The sequence below is a fragment of the Lissotriton vulgaris genome, chromosome 12 (genome assembly GCF_964263255.1).
Source record: "Lissotriton vulgaris chromosome 12, aLisVul1.2, whole genome shotgun sequence".
Taxonomy (NCBI): domain Eukaryota; kingdom Metazoa; phylum Chordata; class Amphibia; order Caudata; family Salamandridae; genus Lissotriton; species Lissotriton vulgaris.
In genome coordinates, this window is record NC_141700.1 from 169,054,987 (window position 1) to 169,077,513 (window position 22,527).

Sequence of the window (22,527 nt, forward strand, 5' to 3'; positions counted from 1 at the left end):
GTCTGTATTTATTTTTAAATGTGGATAGAAACAGAAAGTGAGTTGCTTTTTGAGAAATTCTAAATACTGTCTGGCATGACTGCTAGGCCAATAGCTGCGTGGATTGATAGGTAAGAGGGCTAAAAAAGAAAGGGCTTTTAGTAAAGATGCTTTGGGAGCATCAGATATGCACAAGGTTGATGGTGAAATTTGCGTATTTTCTTATAAGTGCATTGATTTATCTTCTGCGGGTGTTTACAGCATTGAAACCTATTAGGCATTCAAGCGTAAGTGCATATTTACTTGTTAAATAAATGTGGAAATATACTAATTTTAGCTTATTTTACTACAAAACTCAAAATAAATATGGATAAATACAGTTAAAATTAGCATAAAATATATATGGATAAATACAGATTGAAATGTAAAAAAAAAAAAAATACCATAAAACCGGGAGCCCTAGTTGTAATATAACTAATGACCAGACCATTCGAGCCCATGCACAAAGCAGAACTGAAATACATCACCATAAAGACTGCCTTCTTAATAGCCATAACATCTCCACAACCAGTAAGTGAACTACTAGCGTTAATGATTGACGAACCATACATGCAAACTCACAAGGACAAAGTTATTCTACGGACAACCCCTCAATTCCTACCTAAGGTAGTAAGCAAATTCCACATGAACCAAAGCATACAGCTAGCAGTTTTCTTCCAAAACTCGCAAACACAACTAGAAAGAAGCCTTCATACCCTGGACGTCAGAAGGGCTTTTCTATAACATCTACAAGAGACAAAACAATTGTATAAAGGCAATCAATTGTTTGTCTCCTACTCAAGGTCCAACAAGGGAGCACCTGTGACATAAGGGACATTTGCACGTTGGATTGTAGAGACAATTTAAGTATGCTATGCCTCAGCAGGAAAAACTCTAAGCACACGGCCAAAGTCCCTCTCAGCAAGGAAAAATGGGGCAACCCTGCCCTTCATGGCCAACGTGCCAATAGACACCAAATGTGCTGCGGCATTCCCACACACATTCACCAAACATTACATCGGGGATGTACAGCTGACTAAGGAAGCGCAAGTGGGACAAAAGGTACTTCAACACCTGTTCGCAAAGTCTTCCTCATCTTAACACAGCCACCCCAAGGACAGGGAAACTGCTACGTAATCTAATGCACAGCATAGGAATCCAGAAAAGGAAGCATGCCTAAAAATGAAATGGTTACTTACCAGTCGGAGTAGCTTTGCCGCTTGAAGAGTTTTATGGACTCACATGCAACCCAACCACCTCCCTCAGAAGAGAAATGCTAACAGATGGGACAAGATGTCATGGAAACTAACATCTAGAGACAACAGGATTTAAGATATTCCATAGAGAAAAAATAGGAAAAAAGAATCTGAAGATGGCTACCATGCACAGGAGCTTCTGGGGCGCCATCTGATGTCACACAAGGGATGGACCTAGCACCAAATGGTAGTCGATGATGCCCAAGCAAGCCAAAAAAAAATATATATATACTATTCCGGACCCAACCACTAGATGGGGGAATAATGCACAGCATGTGAATCCAGAAAACTCTCCAAGCTGCAAAACTACTCCTACTGGTAAGTAATCATTTTGTTTTGCCTTGAGTCAAGGAGCCAGAAAGAGCCAAGCAAAGCAAACAAAGGGAGATACGTAGGTGAACCATGCTGGCCATCACAGACTGACGCTGCTGTCTACCTACCCTCAACATCGTTTTGCTGTTGACTGAAGGTGATGTAAACCTTAATTAGTAGAAGCAGCAGATTGGGGGTAAGCTCCGATGCAGCCTCCTACTGCAAGGTTGGAGGAATGAGCGGGGAGATGGAGGAAGAAGAATGGACGTGGGGGGTGGCTAATAGAACCTGAAACGCCCTAGACCGGTCCCACTCTTGTTGGCCCCTTTTTTTCACCTCTTGTCCACCATTCTTCATGGTGATCATTATTACTTTACTACCCCCACACTTATTGCTTCATCCCCACCTATTACTATTCCTGCGTACTGGTATCTTTGCACTTCTCAGCACCTTTACCACAGTTGTACGAACACTCTCTCTTGCTGACCTTCCATAACCCCCAAACTATCTGGAAGTAGCTTGTGGTGGCTCCAGTTACCTCAAATATCTCCAGTCATTAATCAGCACCACCCACTGCCCCTCCCACAGTGACTCATACACTTTGGTGGTGACAGGATTAGATAACAAAAACCTGCCCGGCCACTTGCAATCCCAGAGACAGGAGCAGATAGTCGGAAAGAGGAAAGAGCAGGGAAAAGTCTGCTGAAGTACAAGTAAGACATGGCAGGCCTGATGGTACTGGCAGGAAGAGGGGCGGAGATAGAAGTGGAGATTGAAATACAAGTAGAGTCTGAAGGGAAACTTATGAGGAGGACAAGGGAAATCATAGGTGGGTGGGTGAGGTACCTAGGTGCTCTAGGTACCTAGGTTCTCTATGAAAGGGGGTTAAAATCATTCAAGGGACAGTGCCGAAAATATAACAATCAGTTGACTAAATGACCTGATGAAGTGGAAAATCCAGTCATTACCCCAAGGTTCTAAATTAGGAGTAATACTCGACGTAATTCAGTTACCAATGACTGACTGCAGAAGCCCACACTCTGAAATTGAAAATCAAGACCGAAATAAAATCACGTTTTTCCAGGGAGAATGATTCGGAGCAGCACTGAAAAGACCATCCTAACCATTAGGAACATCAGCTAACCATTAGAACCATCAGGCGTAAGGGATAAGGGTAACTCTTCTACACGAGTTCCATCAAAGTAGACACCGGCAGACAAATTCAAAGTCTCTGTCACCAAGCCAAGGGAGAGAAAAACATAATAAAACAAGGATAGGCAGTTGAATGAGACCTACAGGAGCAAAGAGGAGAATAGAAATGTGCATAGAGTATGTTGATTTCAGTGCAAGTGGTGCTGTCCAGTGCACTTTATTTCCAGTGCACATTATTTTGCCAGCAAGAGACCACCCATAGCGAGAGCTTACTGTACAAGGAGATGTGCACAGTACATCTCTGTATAATGGTCATTTCTTTGTTTAAACAAATACGTTAGAGGTTTCATCTGCTATTTATGTATTGTTTTTTTTAACTATTGAATTCCATTTATTTGTAAAGAAGAACATGTGAGTTCGGGTAGGGGTAGTTTAAAATTGTTTGTCTTTAAACAGTTTTTCTGAACTTACACATAGACAAAGATATTCAGTATTTATGAATTTAATGGTCTCCCATGATTTAGAACTCTGAATAGCAGTAAGTAACTTTTGCATCTTTACTCTAAGTTAATTGTGAGATCAAGTGCCAGTCTGGAAATTATGTGTTTTGTACATTTGTAAACTTTTATTAAGAATGAACTTAACTTTATGTGAATATAAGTGATCCAGCACTGAAAATTAAGTATTTCACATGACTGTTGCAGGAGCGAATCCAAAGTCTGAAACAAAGCATAGATTTTATGACCGGTGTTCAGACTAACGGGAAGCTAAAGGACCCTCATGAATCCCAGGTTACTGGTGAAGCCAAGAATGACCCAGAAAATGTCAAAGAAGAGACCATGGAGACAGAGGATGCCAAATCTTCAAAGGCACACACTAAAGAACACAAAAGGTACAGTTGTAGCATTTTACTTTTGTGTAGGCGACACTAATGCATTTAATTGGTAACCCCAATTTTATTTTTGTTATGAGTGCACATCCTTTCTCTTTTTATCACATTCATATATGATATGTGATGATTTCAGGACTCTTGCTCTTGTTAAAGAAGGCACACTTCTGATTTAAACATTGTGTAATTGCATAAATGTAACATGATACATCCCTAACTCCCAGTTTATTTAGTGTTTCACTTAATGCTGTGCTTGTGCAGAGTAAAAGTTTGGAACATTGTTAATTCATACAGAGCAAACATTTTTCATATATCGCAATTCAGAAATTGCTCATTATTTCATACTCTTCCATTTAAGCATGTATTGAAATAACAGCACTGTCTGAGTTTATTTGTAAATATAAACTGCTTTTACTTTTCTTTAAAAAAGATTTTACTTTCACGTCAGTTACATCTTATTTTCTTCTGTGTTTTTTGTCCCGGCTACTAGAAGTCATAAGGGGCATTTATTTCCTGCAACTCTTCTGATGTCTCTCTACGACTTGGGCGAGTAGAAGTTGTTTTTGTAAAAATGGGGACTGTGGAAACTCTTTTAGTAGCACCTGGGCAGCCAGAAGTTACTGGATGCAGATTATATAAACCAGAGCCATTAACTACGGGTGTTCAGAGACTTAACTCTAATAGTGGGCCTAAAACTGATAACAAATGCCCTTTAGCACTTTACTCTGAGGGTAGCAAAGTCAAGCAGTCGATTCTTACTTTGGCCCAGTGGGGGAAAAATACATAGAGGCTTGCTGTAGAACATTTTGTGGGTTTTGCTCTTTTCTTTAGGAACAGTCTCAGTTTCCTATGAAGTTAAATACACTGTTCTCACCCGTTACGGGCACAGTCCCACAAAATATCTCTGTCCACTGTTGTGATAGCTTAAGAGGTCTGCCTGTGCAAGCGGCTCCTACACTCTTCACTGTCAGCTGGAGCAAGCTGATTCTTGGCAGTATGTGGCGCGTGGCCTGCCGTGTGCAGACAGTATGGTCCTGACTCTAGCCCAGCTAATGGGCTCTCTCCATGTGAAGTAGGCCATACCCCATAACCTGGGGCAAGTCACAATAGTGCTGGCACCAACTAGTCTGAAGTGTGCTGGGGCTCACACACTCACATTTACTGAGATCTTGGTGCTTGCCTCCGGCCTCCCTCCTCCTTCCCCTATAAAATCAAGTAGATTACTACCCTGGGTCTCTGCCAGACACTCCTCTTGTGGGTCTTAACTTCTCTCAGCACTTGAAATCTCTCTTGGAAGACTAACAGTCAAGTTTATCTTGGTACCTCAGCACTACTGAGTGCTAAATCCCAAATGGGAATTCTCCTTCTGGAATTCTCCTTTACTCCATTTTAAATCCCAAACTTAAATTCTCCTTTGGCAGATTCTTTGTGACCCACAGCATTTGCTAATTTGTCCTGTACTTAATGGACTTATCTGAGCCTCAGTACCTTTTGTCAGGTTTTCGAAGATGGCCGCACCGCGTCTCACAGTAGTGGCATCCCGTTGCATTCACAAATCCCTTCACAGCCTTGTCTTCTTCTACGCAGAGTCTTCTATGCAGCATAGTCTTCATGCACGGGCATCTCCAATGGCCCTCTTGAGCAATCAGTCAGCTCTCTCCTTTGCAGTTATTTGGATTTTACCCATCGGACAGCCTAGCCATCTTTACCTCAAGTTACTGGCCCTGAACATTGGAAAGGGGAGTTCAGGGTCAGCACGTCAACCACGCACACCCACGGGTGTGGAACCACAAGTCTTTGGCCATGAAATCTCAGCACACTCTTTGTAACTTTATTCTCCAGTTGCTGACAGTCTATATATTACAGGAGCTTGTCTCTGTGACTGGTTCTTGGCAGTTCTGCTCTTTGTCATTTGCACACAGACTATCTTGCCATGGTCTTTGTGTTATGTGTGAACAGGAACAACGTAACACATACCCGCCTTTTAAACACAGAACATGCTAATTTTAAAGGGCTTCTTTGTCTCCTTTCCTAAATTCAACAACTCTCCTCCATTTGACTCAATGAAAGAGATCACTGGAATGTTCTGTTGAGGAGCCCTGCAATCTACATTTCCTTTCTGGGTTATCCCGCCAATCCTCCATCTTAGGTACCTCTAAAATATGCATGATAGAAAATGGAACCTAGAGTGTCTCTAGCCCCATACAAGATTTGTTCTTTCATCTCAGTCTTCATATAGAAGCAGCACACTCAAGTGCACCATCTACAAACCTGTAGCACACGCACACACAACATCCATACACCTCATGAATGGGTGAACAAACTGATAATAGGAGATTGGTAGAACAGTTTGACCTACAGGGATGCCTGTAGGCTGCTCTTCTGGGCAGACAACAGGGAAAAAGCTCTGGCCTGCACTATGATCTCTGTTCTTCCCCCATAGTCAGTCCTCTGCAGCTCAGGGAGGTGGCAGTGTACTATGAAAAGGAGACACTTATTAGCCCTCTGTACAATGGACCCCTGTTATTACTGGAAATGCATCAGTGGATACTCATGCTCATTACATGTGTTGGGGTGTGGGTGAAAAAAGCTACAACTTGATATGGGAACATCTAGGCGGGGCTCACACTTAACCCCTTCGACGCTGATGACGAGCTGGGCTCGTCATGGCGTAGCCTCCTCACACGCTGATGACGAGCCCAGCTCGTCACGTAAAATGTGTTTCCGCAAAACCCAGCGTGCGAGCGGAATTCCGCTAGCGCGCATGGTGTTAATATACTAAGACAGTTAACCAGAAAATCAGGCACATTATAATTTAGTGTGTTTCTTTACTCAGAGAAAACATATGTTTTTCAATGAAAACGTTTTAATGATCCTCAACACTCTAGTTCATCCAGGTCTCTACTTAAATATAAACTTTCTACCAGGCATTTCATAGTCCTAGCATAGAATGTATTGAACATTTTAATTCTCTCACATATTACCCATGAATGTAGATGTCTGCTAAAATGCCACTTACTCACTAGAAACATAAAATCCACCCATTCAGAGAGGTTGTGACCTTTTTATGATTACCACTGCAACAAACTCTCTATCTTGGGATCTTCTTTATTCTCCTAACCATAAAGATATTCCTTGGGGGAAATATGTATTTGTAGCATGTGTTGGCTGCAGATAAACAAGCTATGCATACTCCTGCCATCTAGTGTTGGGACCAGACTCTGTAATTTATTTTTCCTCGAGGACGTGTTCTGATCGGCATAGTGCGTAGTCTCTACTCCCCTTCGAAGCATTGCGCATGTCGAACGCTTTCTTCTTTAGAAAGTTTTTTCCTGGCAACAGGCTTGGACATACTGTTTCGAAGCTCTGCAGAATTTGACACACTGCCTACGGGAAAAACAACGAAGATCGGAAATCGACTACACACCGGGAAAGACTTCCCGGCATCCAAACAATAGTCGACTGTCGAGAATGACTGTCTCTGGGTCATGGAGACAATAAATGAACTATTCTGATGGTGCCCTCTGTATTGAGCCAAGTACTCCGACTACGCCACACACGGGGTATGTAATTTGTGCCTATCTCCTGAGCATAAGGAAGAACAGTGTGCCGCCCGTGCATTGTTGAAAAATAGGAAAACACTTTGAACACAATAAGATCGATGCCTCGCACATACTATGGAGCATGCAGCCTAGGCAGAATTCAGCCACGACAGCGAAATGGACAGCCAGGCCACAACTAGATCGGATCCTGCATGCTGCCGGCACCTAAAAAGGAATCTGCACCATTCGAGCCTAGCATCACTTGGAACCGACAAAAAATGTTGGCACCTTAGATGTCCAAGAAACCGACATTTGAACTGAAAGAACGCTCAGATTCGAGCAGAACCAAACTGCAACACACTTCGAAACTGAGGGCTGAAAAACATCACGGACACTCTTCTAAACAGAAGAAAATCCATGACTCCAGTGTTTCAAAACCACAGTTTCTAAAGACGCAGAAGCAGAAAACAGAAACTACCAAACCCACTCAAGACCAAGGGGTAGTATTTTAGGGACTGCAGCATTTTATGGTGGATAAATGCAAGAAGGCTGCAACGAGAAAGGTAAAGGAGGACCAATTTCCTCAGCTTCCACCAAAAATTGTGCCACAGGAACACAGAGCTACAGGCCCTATCATTTTTAGTTCACCTGCCTCGCATTGAAATCACAATTACCTTCTCCACAAGAAGAAGGAGAAATGCAAGTCCCTGATTCACAGGGCACACAAGATACTGATCACACACCAGACCCATGGTAAGACTATGACGTGGTTCTACCAGATATTGGAGCACCTGTGCCTACAAAACCTTCTCTCACTGATGACACTACGTCTTATTATAGTGTCATACAGAGAGCTGCATAGAATCATAAGCTTCCAATGCATTCCACGAAGGAGGAAAGTGACTTTTTGTGGAAAAAATGTCATGCACAGAGCACACGGTCCAATACTTGCTTTTGATTGGATCCATTCTTAATGTTTCCAAGGAGGTGTTCAAAGACCCAGTCAAATCAAGGACTCAAATGCCACAAATTTAGAAAAAATATAGAGACCCTCATCAACCTACCCAATCTTCGAGGACATCCCCCATTAAGACTCCCTTGTAGTCACCACTGATAGAAAAAGGGCATCTGCACAAGGCACTGGAGAGGCACCTCCTCCATATAAGGAGAGTGAAAGGGTTGACGAAGCTGCAATAAGGGTTGCCACCGGGCACACTAGTCATTGGATAATTGGCAATTCTGTGGGACTGCTCTTGTGTTAAAACAGAGCAACCTGGGATGAAATACAGGAACTCATGCAACATCTTCCAGAAGAATATAAAAAGCAGGGAGAAGATCTAGTCAACAAGGATAAACTCATTTGAAACGCTACCATCAGATGTGACTGGGATGAAGCAGACACTGATGCTAGGGGTATAAACACATCAATCATGCTCAGAGAACATGCATGGCTACGCATTTCGGGGTTCAAACCCGAAGTACAGCAACATATTTTTTATGTGCCTTTCAATGGGGAACACCTCTTTGTACCAGCTGTAGACGCTCAGCTTGAAAAAATAAAAAAAGACACTGACACTGCCAAATCAGTGGGTGCCTTTAAAATCACAGCACAAAAAGTATTTTCGGAGGTACCAATGTAGAGGAGCTGCAAAAGCCTATAGCTCAGAAAAAATACTTATCAGTGTTGATAGTATCCACGCCCCTGCTCGTGATATTGGTACTATCGTGGAGGCTACAAAAATAATAGAGGGAGATGCACCCCCAAAAAGGGCACCTCCCCCCCCACCAAAATGACTTGCTTGTACACCAGACCCCCCACCATCCAGACCACAAATCACCAGTCGGTGGGAAGGCTGCAACAATTGAATCAGTTGGAGCAAAATATCAAATCAGACCAGTGCGTCTGAGAAATTATCAGACAAGGATATTACCTAGAACTACTTCAACATCCACCAAATATTTCACCAAAAAAGTAGGTATTAAATCCTCAGCATCTACACTTTCTCAAAGAAGTAAAGGCATTACTACAAAAAGGGGCCATCAAAATAGTCCCACACAAGTATCAAAACAAAGGAGTGTACTCTGTTTATTTTCTAATACCAAAGAGAGATTGAACCTGAAGACACATTCTGAATCTGCATCCACTGAATTGCTTTATACTATAAGCATATTTTGACTTAGTCACATTACAAGATGTTACACCTCTACTTCAAACGGGCGACTTCATGACTGCAGTAGACCTGAAGGACGCTTACTTCCACATTCCAATCCATACAGCACACAGAAATTACCTGAGGTTTGTGGTAAGTGGACATCATTATCAGTTCAAAGTACCACCCTTTGGAGTAACAACAGCTCGCCCCAAGGGCATTCACAAAATGCCTAGCAGTAGTAGCATCAAAACTAAGAAGAGAAAACATTGATTTGTTTCTCTGGCTAGATGCTTGGCTGATCAAGAGTCGAAACAAAAACCAATGTCTATCAGACACCCAATAAATAATAAATCTATTACATCAATTGGGTTTCTCAATTAATGTGAAAAAAATACATCTCCATCCATCCCAAATTCCACCCTATCTGGGGTCAATACTCAGAACTATCGCGGGACAGCTTATCCCAATACCCAAAGGGTTCTTAATCTCCAGAACCAACTGGATCTTTTTCAGCCACATCATCACCTACCAGTCAAAACAATAATGTGTATATGAGGAATTATTTAATAGCAATAGTGCCTTAAGCTCACCTGCACATTAGCCCCCTCCAGGAGTGTTTAGCATTTCAGTGGTCAAAACCAGGACGAAACATGGAAGATCTAGTTAGTGTTGGTTTGACCTAAGGTTCATTAGGCTCCATTGTGGTGGAACGCTCCAAATATATTAGCAGGGAGAGCCTTCAAGGATCCAGTCCTGCAGATTACAGTCACAACCGATGCATCACTTCTGAGATGGGGAGCTCATATGAAGGGTATTGTGGTTCAGGGACACTGGACAGCACAACAGCAGGTTCTATTTTACAACATGTTAGAACTACTGACCATTGCACTGGCTCTCAAAGCGTTCCGCACAAACATAGCAGGGAATACTATCCTTCTATGCATGGACAATATGACTGCAATGTATTACATTCAGAAACAGGGGCCCTATTCTATAGAATTATCTCAATTGACACAAAGATATGGAATTGAGTGAACACTCACATCATCGACCTCCTAGCGCAGTGCATACCAGGGGAGGATAACGCAATTGTGGACTTCCTCAGCAGAACACACCAGCAATTTTGTGAGTGGGAAAAACACAGTACATTATTACAAACATACTTCCACCAGTGAGTAACCCCTACAATAGACCTATTCCCAACAAAAGAAAACAGTGTAGCGCTGTGTCCGCCCTGATTCCATCGGAAGCGGACGCTCCCCACGACCCCTGGTCTCTCCTGGGTATCGTTGTACTGCTGGCTTGCTCTGCTGCATCGAATTCGATCTGGTGCCTGCGCTGCTCGCATTGCCTCTCTAGTTGCATCTGCCATTGTACCACTCGCTTTGATCAGCTTCATTTAAATCGTGTGCTGCTCGCTTTGTTGTGACTCATTTAAATCGCATTGCCTCTGTAATAATTTTTATCATTGTGGTAATAGCCCGCTTTGCCTTCAGAGTGTGTAGCCTGATTGTGCCAGTGCCCCTGCCCACACCGTAACCCTGTCTGTGCTCCAACCTGTTCTGGTTTTGCTTTTGCAGCCATTTTGTTGTTGTTGTGCCTCGGAGCCCGTCCCCTCCACCACACTCCCGCTTCCCAGCTGCTCCTCCCTCCCACTGATTGCCAAGCCTCGCTCCGTCCCGTGTAGCGCTGTGTCCGCCCTGATTCCATCGGAAGCGGTCGCTCCCCACGACCCCTGGTCTCTCCTGGGTATTGTTGTACTGCTGCATTGTACTGCTGGCTTGCTCTGCTGCATCGAATTTGATCTGGTGCCTGCGCTGCTCGCATTGCCTCTCTAGTTGCATCTGCCATTGTACCACTCGCTTTGATCAGCTTCATTTAAATCGTGGGCTGCTCGCTTTGTTGTGACTCATTTAAATCGCATTGCCTCTGTAATAATTTTTATCATTGTGGTAATAGCCCGCTTTGCCTTCAGAGTGTGTAGCCTGATTGTGCCAGTGCCCCTGCCCACAGCGTAACCCTGTCTGTGCCCCAACCTGTTCTGGTTTCGCTTTTGCAGCCATTTTGTTGCTGTTGTGCCTCGGAGCCCGTTCCCTCCACCACGCTCCCGCCTCCCAACTGCTCCTCCCTCGCCCCTCCCCTTCCACTATCCACATATGACAGATGCCTCAGCGTGCAGCGTTCACGCGCAGCGGTCGCGCCCCATTCGCGCCAAAGGTGCGCCAAAGGTAAGCCCGTCCGCACCTGGACCGCGCCCAGCGCCAGACCCCCTGGTCCTCGCAAAACCCACTTCACCCGCATAACGTATGACGCCGCTACCCTCTCTGCCCTTAACCCCGGACGCACACCACAATGCTGCGAAGCTGCCCCAGGACACACCCATGGACCATTCGCCTGCCACTCCTGCAAGTTCGCCTGCATCAGAACCCACACCAAATCCACTTCCTCCAAACACAGCTCCGACTCTAGCCACCTGAAGTGCATCCTGCTGAACACCCGCTCGGTCCACAGACACGCCACTGAACTCTGGGACCTACTTGACACTACATCACCGGACGTCGCCTTCCTTACAGAAACCTGGATGAACGCCTCCTCAGCGCCCGACATCGCCATAGCCATCCCGGACGCTTACAAGATCATCCGAAAAGACCGCACCAACCAAACAGGAGGAGGTATAGCCATCGTCCATAAGAACACCATCCGAATCACGACCAGCTCCGACGATGACCTCGCTACCGCCGAACACCTTCACTTCCAGATCCACACCGACCCCAGGACCACACTTAGAGGCACCCTCATCTACAGACCACGAGGAACCCGCACACAATTCAACGAAGACATCACTGACTTCATCAGCCCACATGCCCTCACCTCCGAGAACTACATTTTACTGGGAGACCTCAACCTCCACCTGGAAAAGAAAAACGACAGCAACACCACTACCCTTCTGGACAACCTGGCCAATCTCGGACTCAAACAACTTGTTGACACCCCCACCCGCTTAGCCGGACACACGCTCAACCCTATCTTCACCTCCAGCAAACACATCTCCTTCGATCACACCACAGCTCTCCATTGGACGGACCACAGCTGCGTTCACTTCAGCTACAAAAAGACCACGACCCACAACCCCCCACATCCTATTCCTCGAAGAAACTGGAACAAAATCACCACCGACCAACTCTTCACATCGCTTAACCAAAACCCTCCTGCCATATCATCGAACCCAAACCAAGCTGCCACCAAACTCACACAATGGATCTCCCACAGCGCTGACGAACTTGCACCCTTGAAAAACCACCAGATCAAACAAGGTAGCAAAAAGGCCCCCTGGTTCAACGATGACCTTAAGAAATCCAAGAAGTTATGTCGTACCCTCGAGAGAACCTGGAGAAAAAACCCAACCACTGACAACCTGACCACCTTCAAGGTCGCCACCCGCAAACACCACCAATTGATCCGATCCACCAAGAAATCAGCATTCAAGGATCGACTCGACAACAACGCCCACAACAGCAAGGAACTATTCAACATCGTCAAAGAATTTACCAACCCCACCGCCGGCACCAACGACATCACTCCCTCCCAAGACCTCTGCGACTCTTTATCCTCTTTCTTCCACAACAAAATCGCCGACATACATAACAGCTTTGAAAACCAGTTCGAAGAACAGTCCACTCCACCCACCCCCGAACCAAAACAGCACTCTCACAACCTTTGCGCCTGGAACCCAATCACTACTGAAGACACCATCCGCCTGATGAACTTCATCCACTCAGGTTCACCAACCGACCCATGTCCCCACCACATCTTCAACAAAGCAGACTCAATCATCGCACCCCATCTCTGCGATGTCATCAACTGTTCCTTCAACTCCGCTACCTTCCCAGAAAGCTGGAAACATGCCGAACTCAGCGCCCTTCTGAAAAAACGCACAGCAGACCCCACTGAACTTAAGAACTACCGCCCCATCTCACTCCTCCCATTCTCTGCCAAAGTCATTGAGAAAGCCGCCAATAGTCAGCTCGCCGCCTTCCTTGAATCCAACAATTCCCTCGACCCCTCACAGTCTGGCTTCCGAGCCAAACACCGCACAGAAACCGCCCTCATCGCTGCTACAGACGACATCCGAACGCTACTGGACAACGGAGAAACAGTTGCCCTCATCCTACTTGACCTCTCCGCCGCCTTCGACACAGTCTGTCATAGCACCCTCATTTAACGCCTCAGCAACGTCGGAATACCAGGAAAAGCTCTGGACTGGATCATCTCGTTCCTCGCCGGAAGAACCCAGAGAGTCCGCCTCCCCCCATTCAAATCAGAGGCCACCGAAGTCATCTGCGGCGTACCACAAGGATCATCACTCAGTCCCACCCTCTTCAACGTTTACATGAGTCCCCTCGCATCCATTGCGCGTCAACACAACCTCAACATCATCTCCTACGCAGACGACACCCAGCTGATCCTCTCCCTCACCAAAGACCCAAGCACCGCCAAAACCAATCTACACGAAGGAATGAAAGAAGTAGCCGAGTGAATGAAGAACAGCCGTTTAAAACTAAACTCGGACAAAACAGAAGTCCTCATCTTAGGATCATCCCCCTCTGCCTGGGACGACTCATGGTGGCCACCGGCCCTGGGTACAGCACCCATACCTACAGATCACGCACGTAACCTGGGCTTCATCCTAGACTCCTCCCTCTCGATGACCAGACAAGTCAACGCCGTCTCATCTTCATGCTTCAACATCCTGCGCATGCTCAAAAAAATCTTCCGTTGGGTCCCCACCGAAACAAGAAAGACAGCCACCCACGCACTGGTCACTAGCCGACTGGATTATGGAAATACCCTCTACGGCGGAACCACAGCCAAACTTCAGAAAAAACTCCAACGCATCCAAAATGCCTCAGCCAGACTCATACTGGACATCCCCTGTCAAGCTCACATTTCCGATCACCTGAAAGACCTCCACTGGCTCCCTGTCAACAAGAGAATAACGTTCCGTCTCCTTACCCACGCACACAAGGCCCTCTACGACCTAGGACCCGAATGCCTAAACACGCAACTGTCCTTCTACACACCCACCCGCCAACTACGATCATCCAATCAAGCCCTCGCCGCAATTCCGCGCATCCATAGATCCACCATGGGAGGAAGATCCTTCTCCTACTTAGCGGCCAAAACCTGGAATTCTCTCCCCACTCACCTCCGCCTTACACAGAACCACCTCTCCTTCAGAAAGCAGCTAAAAACCTGGATATTCGATAAGTAATGCACCCACCCCCCTCAAGCGCCTTGAGACCCTCTGGGTGAGTAGTGCGCTATACAAATTCTTGAACTTGAACAAAATGCTAAAACTTCGCATCCAGACATCCACACCTACAATCCCAGGGCAATGCTGTATGGATGAACTGGCCAGGGGTATTTGCGTACTCTTTTCCTCTTCTCCCACTCACACCTTCTGTGGTCAGGAAACTGAGACAGACTTCAATTACTTTAATTCTGATCGCACCCACCTAGGCTCGTCAACCATGGTACACTACACTATTGGAACTCTCCCTACAACCTCGCGAGAATCTACCCAATTTTCCAAATCTTCTCACACACAGCAAAGGCAGGGTAAGACATCCAAGTCCTCAACAGCTCAATCTTGCAATATGGCTTCTAAGGTCATAGGATTTGAAGACCTTAATCCACATGATGAATGTATGACTATTCTCTACGAAGCAAGAAAAGAAGACCACAATGGGTTCTATGAAGTAAAATGGAAGCGGTTTGTGCATTGCTGTATAACTAAGCACATTAACCCATCTTCCCCAACAGAACAACAACTAATATGTTATCTGTTACACTTACCAAAGTCACAGCTAGCATACACTTCAATAAGCCTAGATTTAACGGCTATTGCAGCCTATTTACAAAACAGGAAACAGCAGTCACTTTTCCACATTCCTGTAAGCAAAGCCTTCATGGAAGGATTAAAAGGTTGTTCCACCACATACACCCCCAATACCAGCATGGAATCTAAACATTGTCTTTACACTGGTTATGGGTCCACCATTTCAGACACTGCATAATTCTCAACTACAATTCTTAACATGGAAAGTTGCTTTCCTCGTAGCAATAACATCCTTACAAAGGGTCAGCAAAATACATACACTCGCAATCAAAGAACCTTACTTCCAAGTGTTCTCAGACTAAGTGCGTTTACGCACTAACCCAAAATTTATACCCAAGGCAATTTTCCTATTGATTTAAATCAAACCTTGGAGTTACCAGTTTTCTATCCAAAACCCCAAACTATTGCAGTATGTGCTTTATGAACACTAGAGGATAAAAGACCACTTGTGTACTATGTGGATCGTACTAAACCCTTCAGAAAAACAAAACAGCCCTTTGTTTCTTTTTCAAATCCAACCAAAAGGAAATGCTATATCCAAAACAGTTAAAGCAAGCTGGAATATCAAATGCTTCCAAATATATTATGCAAAAAGGACACTAACAACTGTGCCAAGAGCTCATTCAATTAGAAAAAAGGAGCTTCCATGGCCTTTTTAGGAAATATTCCTCTAAATGACATTTGCAAAGCAGCAACATGGATAAACCATCACGCTTTCACAAAGCATTATTGTGTGGATGTTAATTCAAGACAACAGGCTCTAGTTGGACAAACATCTCATGCCTAAAGCCACAACGTGGAGGGTTACTATTTTACAGTCTATGCATAGCATGTGTATTTGCAGCCAACACATGCTCCGAATGGATCATGTTACTTACCCTGTAAGCATCTGCTCGTAGCATGCAGTGCTGCAGATTCACATGCCCCCTCCTGCATCCTCGGCAGGTATTAGATGGTAGCAAAATACCTACAACACTGCATGTCTAACAGCGAATGCTTACTAAGGAGACTATATCCTCACTCCATTCATTGCAAGGGGGATACAAACTTTCTAAGGAACAAAGCGTTTGTCATGCTCAATGCCTCGAGCGGGAGGAGAGAGGAAGCAGATCATTAAACTTCCATCAAAGAGAAACAACTTGCAGAGTCCAGGCCCAACACTAGATGGCGGTAGTATGCATAGCATGTGAATCTGCAGCACTACACTATGAATAGATGCTTACAGAGTAAGTAACATGATGCATTAACATTAAAAAAAGAAATAGGAATTTCCTAATGTGTTTTAAAGCAACAAGCAGCGTGACTGATGTGCATCTCCTCCAGTGCCAGTAGTGCCTTTCGCAGCCCAGTACCTCAGTACTATTTAGGCCTCAATGAGAGACTCTATAAATGTCTCCAAACTAAGGGAATACCACTGGGCTTGTCATCAGTATAGCGAAAATACCCATGATGTAGAACTTTAATTCCAGATACACAATTTTGCATCTCTCTCATGTGATCTGTGCTAAAATTCATAATTCTAAAGATGGACTAGCGGGCAGTACCTCAATGAAGGAGGAATGGAAGTAGAACTTGCATTATCTTACAATGGATTCTTTGATGTATACTTCTCCACATGATAATTTATCTTATTGTGTGAATCCATTGAGTAATGCTCATCACCAACAAGATGGCTGAATGAGTTGTCAGGTTTCATACTGCAGCCCTACTTCGCTTTTCTAGGTTGATTCTCTGCTGCTTTCTTAAGGGACTGAAATACAAACCAGCATATATCAGAGTGAAGGCAATACAATTACCTGCCTGAAGCTATACAACCCATTGCCTTATGCTGTCTGATTACCTTTCTCTCATTCAAACTTGCACCTAACAGTTCAAGATCATTATTGGTTAATGTGATTCAGAATTGAGTGGAGAAGTAATTTTCTGATAGATAATGCCAGTGGTGGCATGTTCCACTTGTCGGACCTTGGGGGTGAACTATCAGAATATCCAGTTAAAATATCATCACACAAAAATATTGAATGCAGAGTATTGACTCCCTCAATATTGTGAAAGTATATCTAGTTAGTTAGTATTTGATTAATTTTCCTATCCTGCCTTGTTACAGAAAAGTCACCACTTGCAGTAATATTCAGGTGGGTCTAGTGGGTTCCCATGGTACTGTGGATGACAACCGCCACCTCCTTCCTTCTCACAAAGCCTCTGGAGCCCCCTCCAGCCCAATGTAGAAAATCCTGAGTGGGATTTGTTAGTCTCGAATAGGACCATGAAGTGTGGTGCCCCAAGGGGTAGTACTTTTGGATGCTAGCCTTTCTCTAGCGCTTCTATCCCCCACAGCATCTCACACATGACAGTGAAACCAGTTAGGCTTTCAACTGATCTCCTTTGAAATGTGTCCACTGCACCCACACTGCTATCAATCTGAAAAACAAGACGGATAGTGGTCAATCCTTGTTTTCAGTATCTCCCAGCATCACCCAACCCAAGGGAGAACAACAACGAGTCCATCCCCCTCACAAAAGGACTGCTGTGGAGAATTCACCAATGAGGTGTATCAGTTCTGTGTCTACTGGCAGCTGGAGTGATTTTGATTATGCTTTTAAATTACAACTAAAGAGAGTGCACTGGTCCTGAGGAATGACGAGGACCTATCTGACAGCTGAAACATGTTGACAACATTAAATTATTCTCACTCTCCTTTTGCAACAAATGTGTGCACTCTCTATCCCCCATTAAGTTGACCCACATCACAAACCTTATATTTGTATTGTCTGTGGCTAACCAGAAAAGGGTCAAATTTGATAGCCAGCCCTCCATTGTTCATCAAAATTCGTATTAAAAATCCCCTGAAGTAACATTAACAAAAACTACAGACAATTATAAGAAAGCTCTTCAAAAACGACTCACCTATGGTTAGATGTCCCCTTGACAATTTACAATGGGAGAGGAAATAATCAGCAATCTGCCCCTGCTGGTTGCCTGGAATGCATTCACACACTAACACGTTTCAGAGGCTTTTTTGGTACTAAAGATCTTATCTGGAGTTTTGCAAATGGGTTACTCTATCTCAAATCTGGTCTGCCTTATTACAAGAGCAATATATCCTATGGCACTTCTAATAAAGGTGATGCTATATCCATCTCATTTGTGACAGAATAAGCTACCGCCAAACTCTAAATCGGGCTCCGAGTCCAGACCAAGACTTTGGCATTTTGGACTAAGTAATAAACAAAGTAATCACCACTATTCATTAGTCCTGACTCCTTGGATCTCCATTTTTCTCTGGTTGACTTGTTAGTTGTGTATAAAGTGCCACTACACCATCTGGTGTATCGCCCCAGCACCCCTGTTAGCCAGACACTGATTTTCTTCTTTCATTTGGGAAGCCTGGAGACAAATGTTTATTTTCGGTGGTGAATTTTGTTCAAGTTAACTTCTAACAATTTTGTGTCTTCTTAGCAACTTGCCTCAAAAATGCTTCTGTTCCTCTGTGCATACAGGACCACTGAGAAACTTGGCTCAGAGTTCTGACGTACCGTAGGCATTTGATACATTCGAATACCTTTTTGCCAAGTCAGCACTATATAAAATAGCAAACAAAAATGACATAAGATTAAACAGTGGAAGGCAAGTTGCACATCCCTTACACTCCTTAAAGCGTGGTTAATTATTTAGTTGCACCATTGAGAGTCTGATACAATCGGTGTTGGTCAACCCAGCAGAGTAAAGTAAGGGTGAAAATACTATTTAATGATAATGTGTGGTTGTCGAGAAAAAGAGGGACCTATTTTTCTTGCGTTTTACATAGCACGAACTAGACCCGAGAAATCGGGTATTAGAGTACTCTACATGAGCACCAGTTTCGTTACAGAAGTACACATTCAAACGCACCGACTGCGTATAAGAGCAGAGGTTTGGGCACCGGTACTCACTATTTTACAAATTAAGCACTGTGGCTGAAGACATCGGCAGTGCCAGTCTAACGGGGTTCTGTGTCTCCACCATAGAATTCGAGGCTCATGTTTGGGCCCCGGGTTTACCTCCGTGAGGCCGTCCACTCTCGCCCAGTGCCCCTCTCCTCGCCCCTGGGCAATGATCACAGGCCTTCAGGCCTTACCCCAGGTGGCGGTCATGTGCTGCCAGTCCTACACTGAATACACAGGCCTTTTCCATCCATCTTCACCGCTGTCAGACGGTCCGCACCTCCAAGGGAGCGCGCAGTCAGATCTCTGCAGGGCGCCAGCGTGTGAGAATCCCCCACCGGCCTCGGGAAGGGGCAGGAACTGACTGTCAGAGATGCCTCTGTTCGAGGCATGAGGGCTGCTGAATTCATATCTGTGCATAGATCGCCGCCTAGTGTTGGGTCCGGATGATTGCACATTGTTGTCCTGGAAGAGTCTTCGAAGTATCACGAGATAGGTGGCTCCTCCCCTGGACTACAGTGCGCATGAGCATCCTCTCCATCCCCAGATTGTTTTTTTCCGCCATTGGGTTCGGATGTCTAATCTCTTACTCCAGTTACTTAACTTGTACCCTTTCTGTCCCTAAGGCCAAAAGGCCTTCTCAGCGTCGGTATTGTATCGTTCGGTGCCTGGCCCTTTCGGTTCTTCAATCGGCGTCGAAAAAGATTCTCTCGACGACTCGGGCCCAGACTACATCGACGATGGAACGGACCCCGTTTAAGCGGTGTCCTGTGTGTAATTCAAAATATTCGAACTTAGATGTGCACCCAGTGTGCAACACCTGTTCGTCCCCCGACCACGACGAGTCAAAATGTTTCGCCTGCTCGAGGTTCCGATCAAAGAAGACCATTAAACTTCGACGCGCGGCGAGGCAGTCGGCCCAACAGTCGGCTCCAGCACCTGCAAACATCTTCGATGCCGGGGACGAGGAACTCTTCCAGGATGAGGATGAGGCAGAAGATGACGTTCCCGAAGAAATGTCGGAACCGGCGTCGGAACAAGACTCCAATTTCGAAGTGGACGAGCCAGACGAGGAGTTCGGCCACGACCAAGATGTCGTCGAGGTAGGGGACGACGATCAGGCCCTTGCGGCCGTTGATGACGACTCCGGTGGTGAACCGAGTCCGCCCGCAGCTCCAGGGCCTATCATTGACATTCAGCCCGCTCCGGCTCCGGTCGAGGCATCGCCGAAAGGCCTTAGCCAAGATACATCCTTTCGGTCTACAGCCCCGCGTCATAGCCAGGCTAAGACCCTTTCAAAGGAGCCATCGGTCGATTCCGTGAAATCGAAACCGAAACAGACGGAGGCGAAATCGAAACCGAAACTGCTCAAGATGGTGGTCGGTTCGACGTCGACGCCCGCCTCGAAGGTTGTCGTCGATCCTTCGACGCCGAAGATACCCGTCGGCGCCAACACTGGGACTCCGAAGCAGGGCTCTGCCACCAAAACCGTCACCTCGAAGGCCTCGGCGCCGGTGCCTGCGTCCACTACCAAACATAGCGAAAAGGCCAAGGGACTTCCTCTCGGGAAAGGTCTCCAGCCACCCCTCTCGGGACTCAAGCCTGGGCTGGCGAAAAGGGTCGAAGCCACGGCCAAGGACGCCCCGAAATTATCGTCGACGCCCAAAGTCGGAGGCGCACCGCGCAAGGAGGTCGATTCGACGCGCTCAAGCGAGGGCCTACCCAGGTGTCGAAGAAACACGAAGCCGGCGCTTCAAGTTCGAAGCAGGCTGAATCGACGCCACTTAAGTTTGGCCTTCCGCCCACGGCACGTCCAAAGACTCAAGAGGCTTCCAAGGTGGCGAAGGTGTCCTCAAACGCGCAGGTCGTCTATCATGAACCTTCTTACGACAACCAGACAAAACTGTTTATTGACTCGGAGTCGGGCAGGCTTACCGTCCACAAGCGGAAGATCGCGCCTGAACATCCTTTGGAGGGTTACAAAATTCCCCTCAAAAAGAAGATGGTCTCCACCACCTCTCCGGTTCTTGTTGAACCTCTTCAGGACTACTCGCACCATACTGTTCATTCTTCAACACAAAGTGAGGAGGACTTAGCTGCAGACTATAGCCAAATGGGCTTCACTTACAATACTGACACTGATCAGGATGTCTCCAATCAATGGTCGGGGGAAGCGGATCAAGGGGATGACCCTGATTACCCCCATACAGCCCCGGACTCTCAGTCCTACAATGTCAAACAATCTCCGACTGAGGACACTGCAGCGTTCAATGCATTGATAGAGCGCGCAGCCCTCAATCATGACGTTGAGATGCATGCTGAGCCAGTGGATGAAGATTTCTTGTTCGACACCTTCTCCACATCTGAACGCTCCACCAAGACTCTGCCCATGCTTAAGGGGGTCCTCAAACATGCCGCAGCTATTTTCAAGGAACCTACAAAAGCCAGGGTTATCAATCCACGGATCGACAAGAAATACAGGCCTGCTCCAGTGGACCCCACCTACATCAAAGGCCAGCTCCCCTTGGACTCCCTTGTGGTGGCTAACGCACGCAAAAGGGCTAACTCTCAATCAACGGGGGGACGCTCCCCCTCCGGACAAAGAGTCCAAAATCTTTGAGGCGTCTGGAAAGCGGGTGGCAGCGCAGGCCGCAAACACTTGGAGAATAGCCAATACACAGGCCCTGTTGGCTAGGTACGACAGGGCGCACTACGACACCCTAGAACAATTGATGCAGCACATGCCTGATATGTACAGAGAGGCTGCGGAAATGGTTATACAAGAGGGTAAACTGATCTCCAATGCGTCCATCAAGTGCGCACTGGACGCAGCAAACACTGCAGCAAGGGCAATCAATACTAGCGTAATGCTGCGCCGCCACGCATGGCTGCGCATCTCTGGGTTTAAACCCGAGATCCAAACTACACTTCTCAATCAGCCGGTTAATCCCGACTTCCTGTTTGGACCCGATGTTGACACAACACTCGAAAAAATGAAAAAAGACACTGAGACTGCGAAGTCCATGGGGGCTCTCCAGTCACAGCAGTTTCGGAGCGGTTCCTTTCGTCGCTCCGGTAACAGGGGAGCAACAAGGGGACAAGCTCTACAGCACTCCCAGTACGCCAAGGGCAACACACAGTCTGCATACACTAAGAACACCAGAGGTGGATACCGTGGGAACAGCGCCAAGGGGAGAGGCCGCGGCAATAACAACGCCAGGTCCTCCACTCCCAACAAACAGTGACTTCTCGTCACTGCCCCCCGACCATCTAACACCTGTCGGGGGGGAGACTTCAGCTGTTCCTGCCACTCTGGGAAAACATCACAACAGACAGGTGGGCGAGACAACTTATCCGTTACGGCTATTGTCTAGAACTGACCT

At 46.0% G+C, this 22,527-nt stretch overlaps 1 protein-coding gene across 1 annotated transcript in view; it reads left to right on the plus strand.

The window, feature by feature from the left end:
• Positions 1–22,527, plus strand: part of BRD7 (bromodomain containing 7) — a 266,204-nt gene that overhangs the window by 96,966 nt on the left and 146,711 nt on the right. Inside the window, exon 7 of the mRNA XM_086947699.1 lies at positions 3,443–3,630. Coding sequence (XP_086803825.1) covers positions 3,443–3,630 — 188 coding nt within the window. The remainder of the gene's footprint in view (positions 1–3,442; positions 3,631–22,527) is intronic.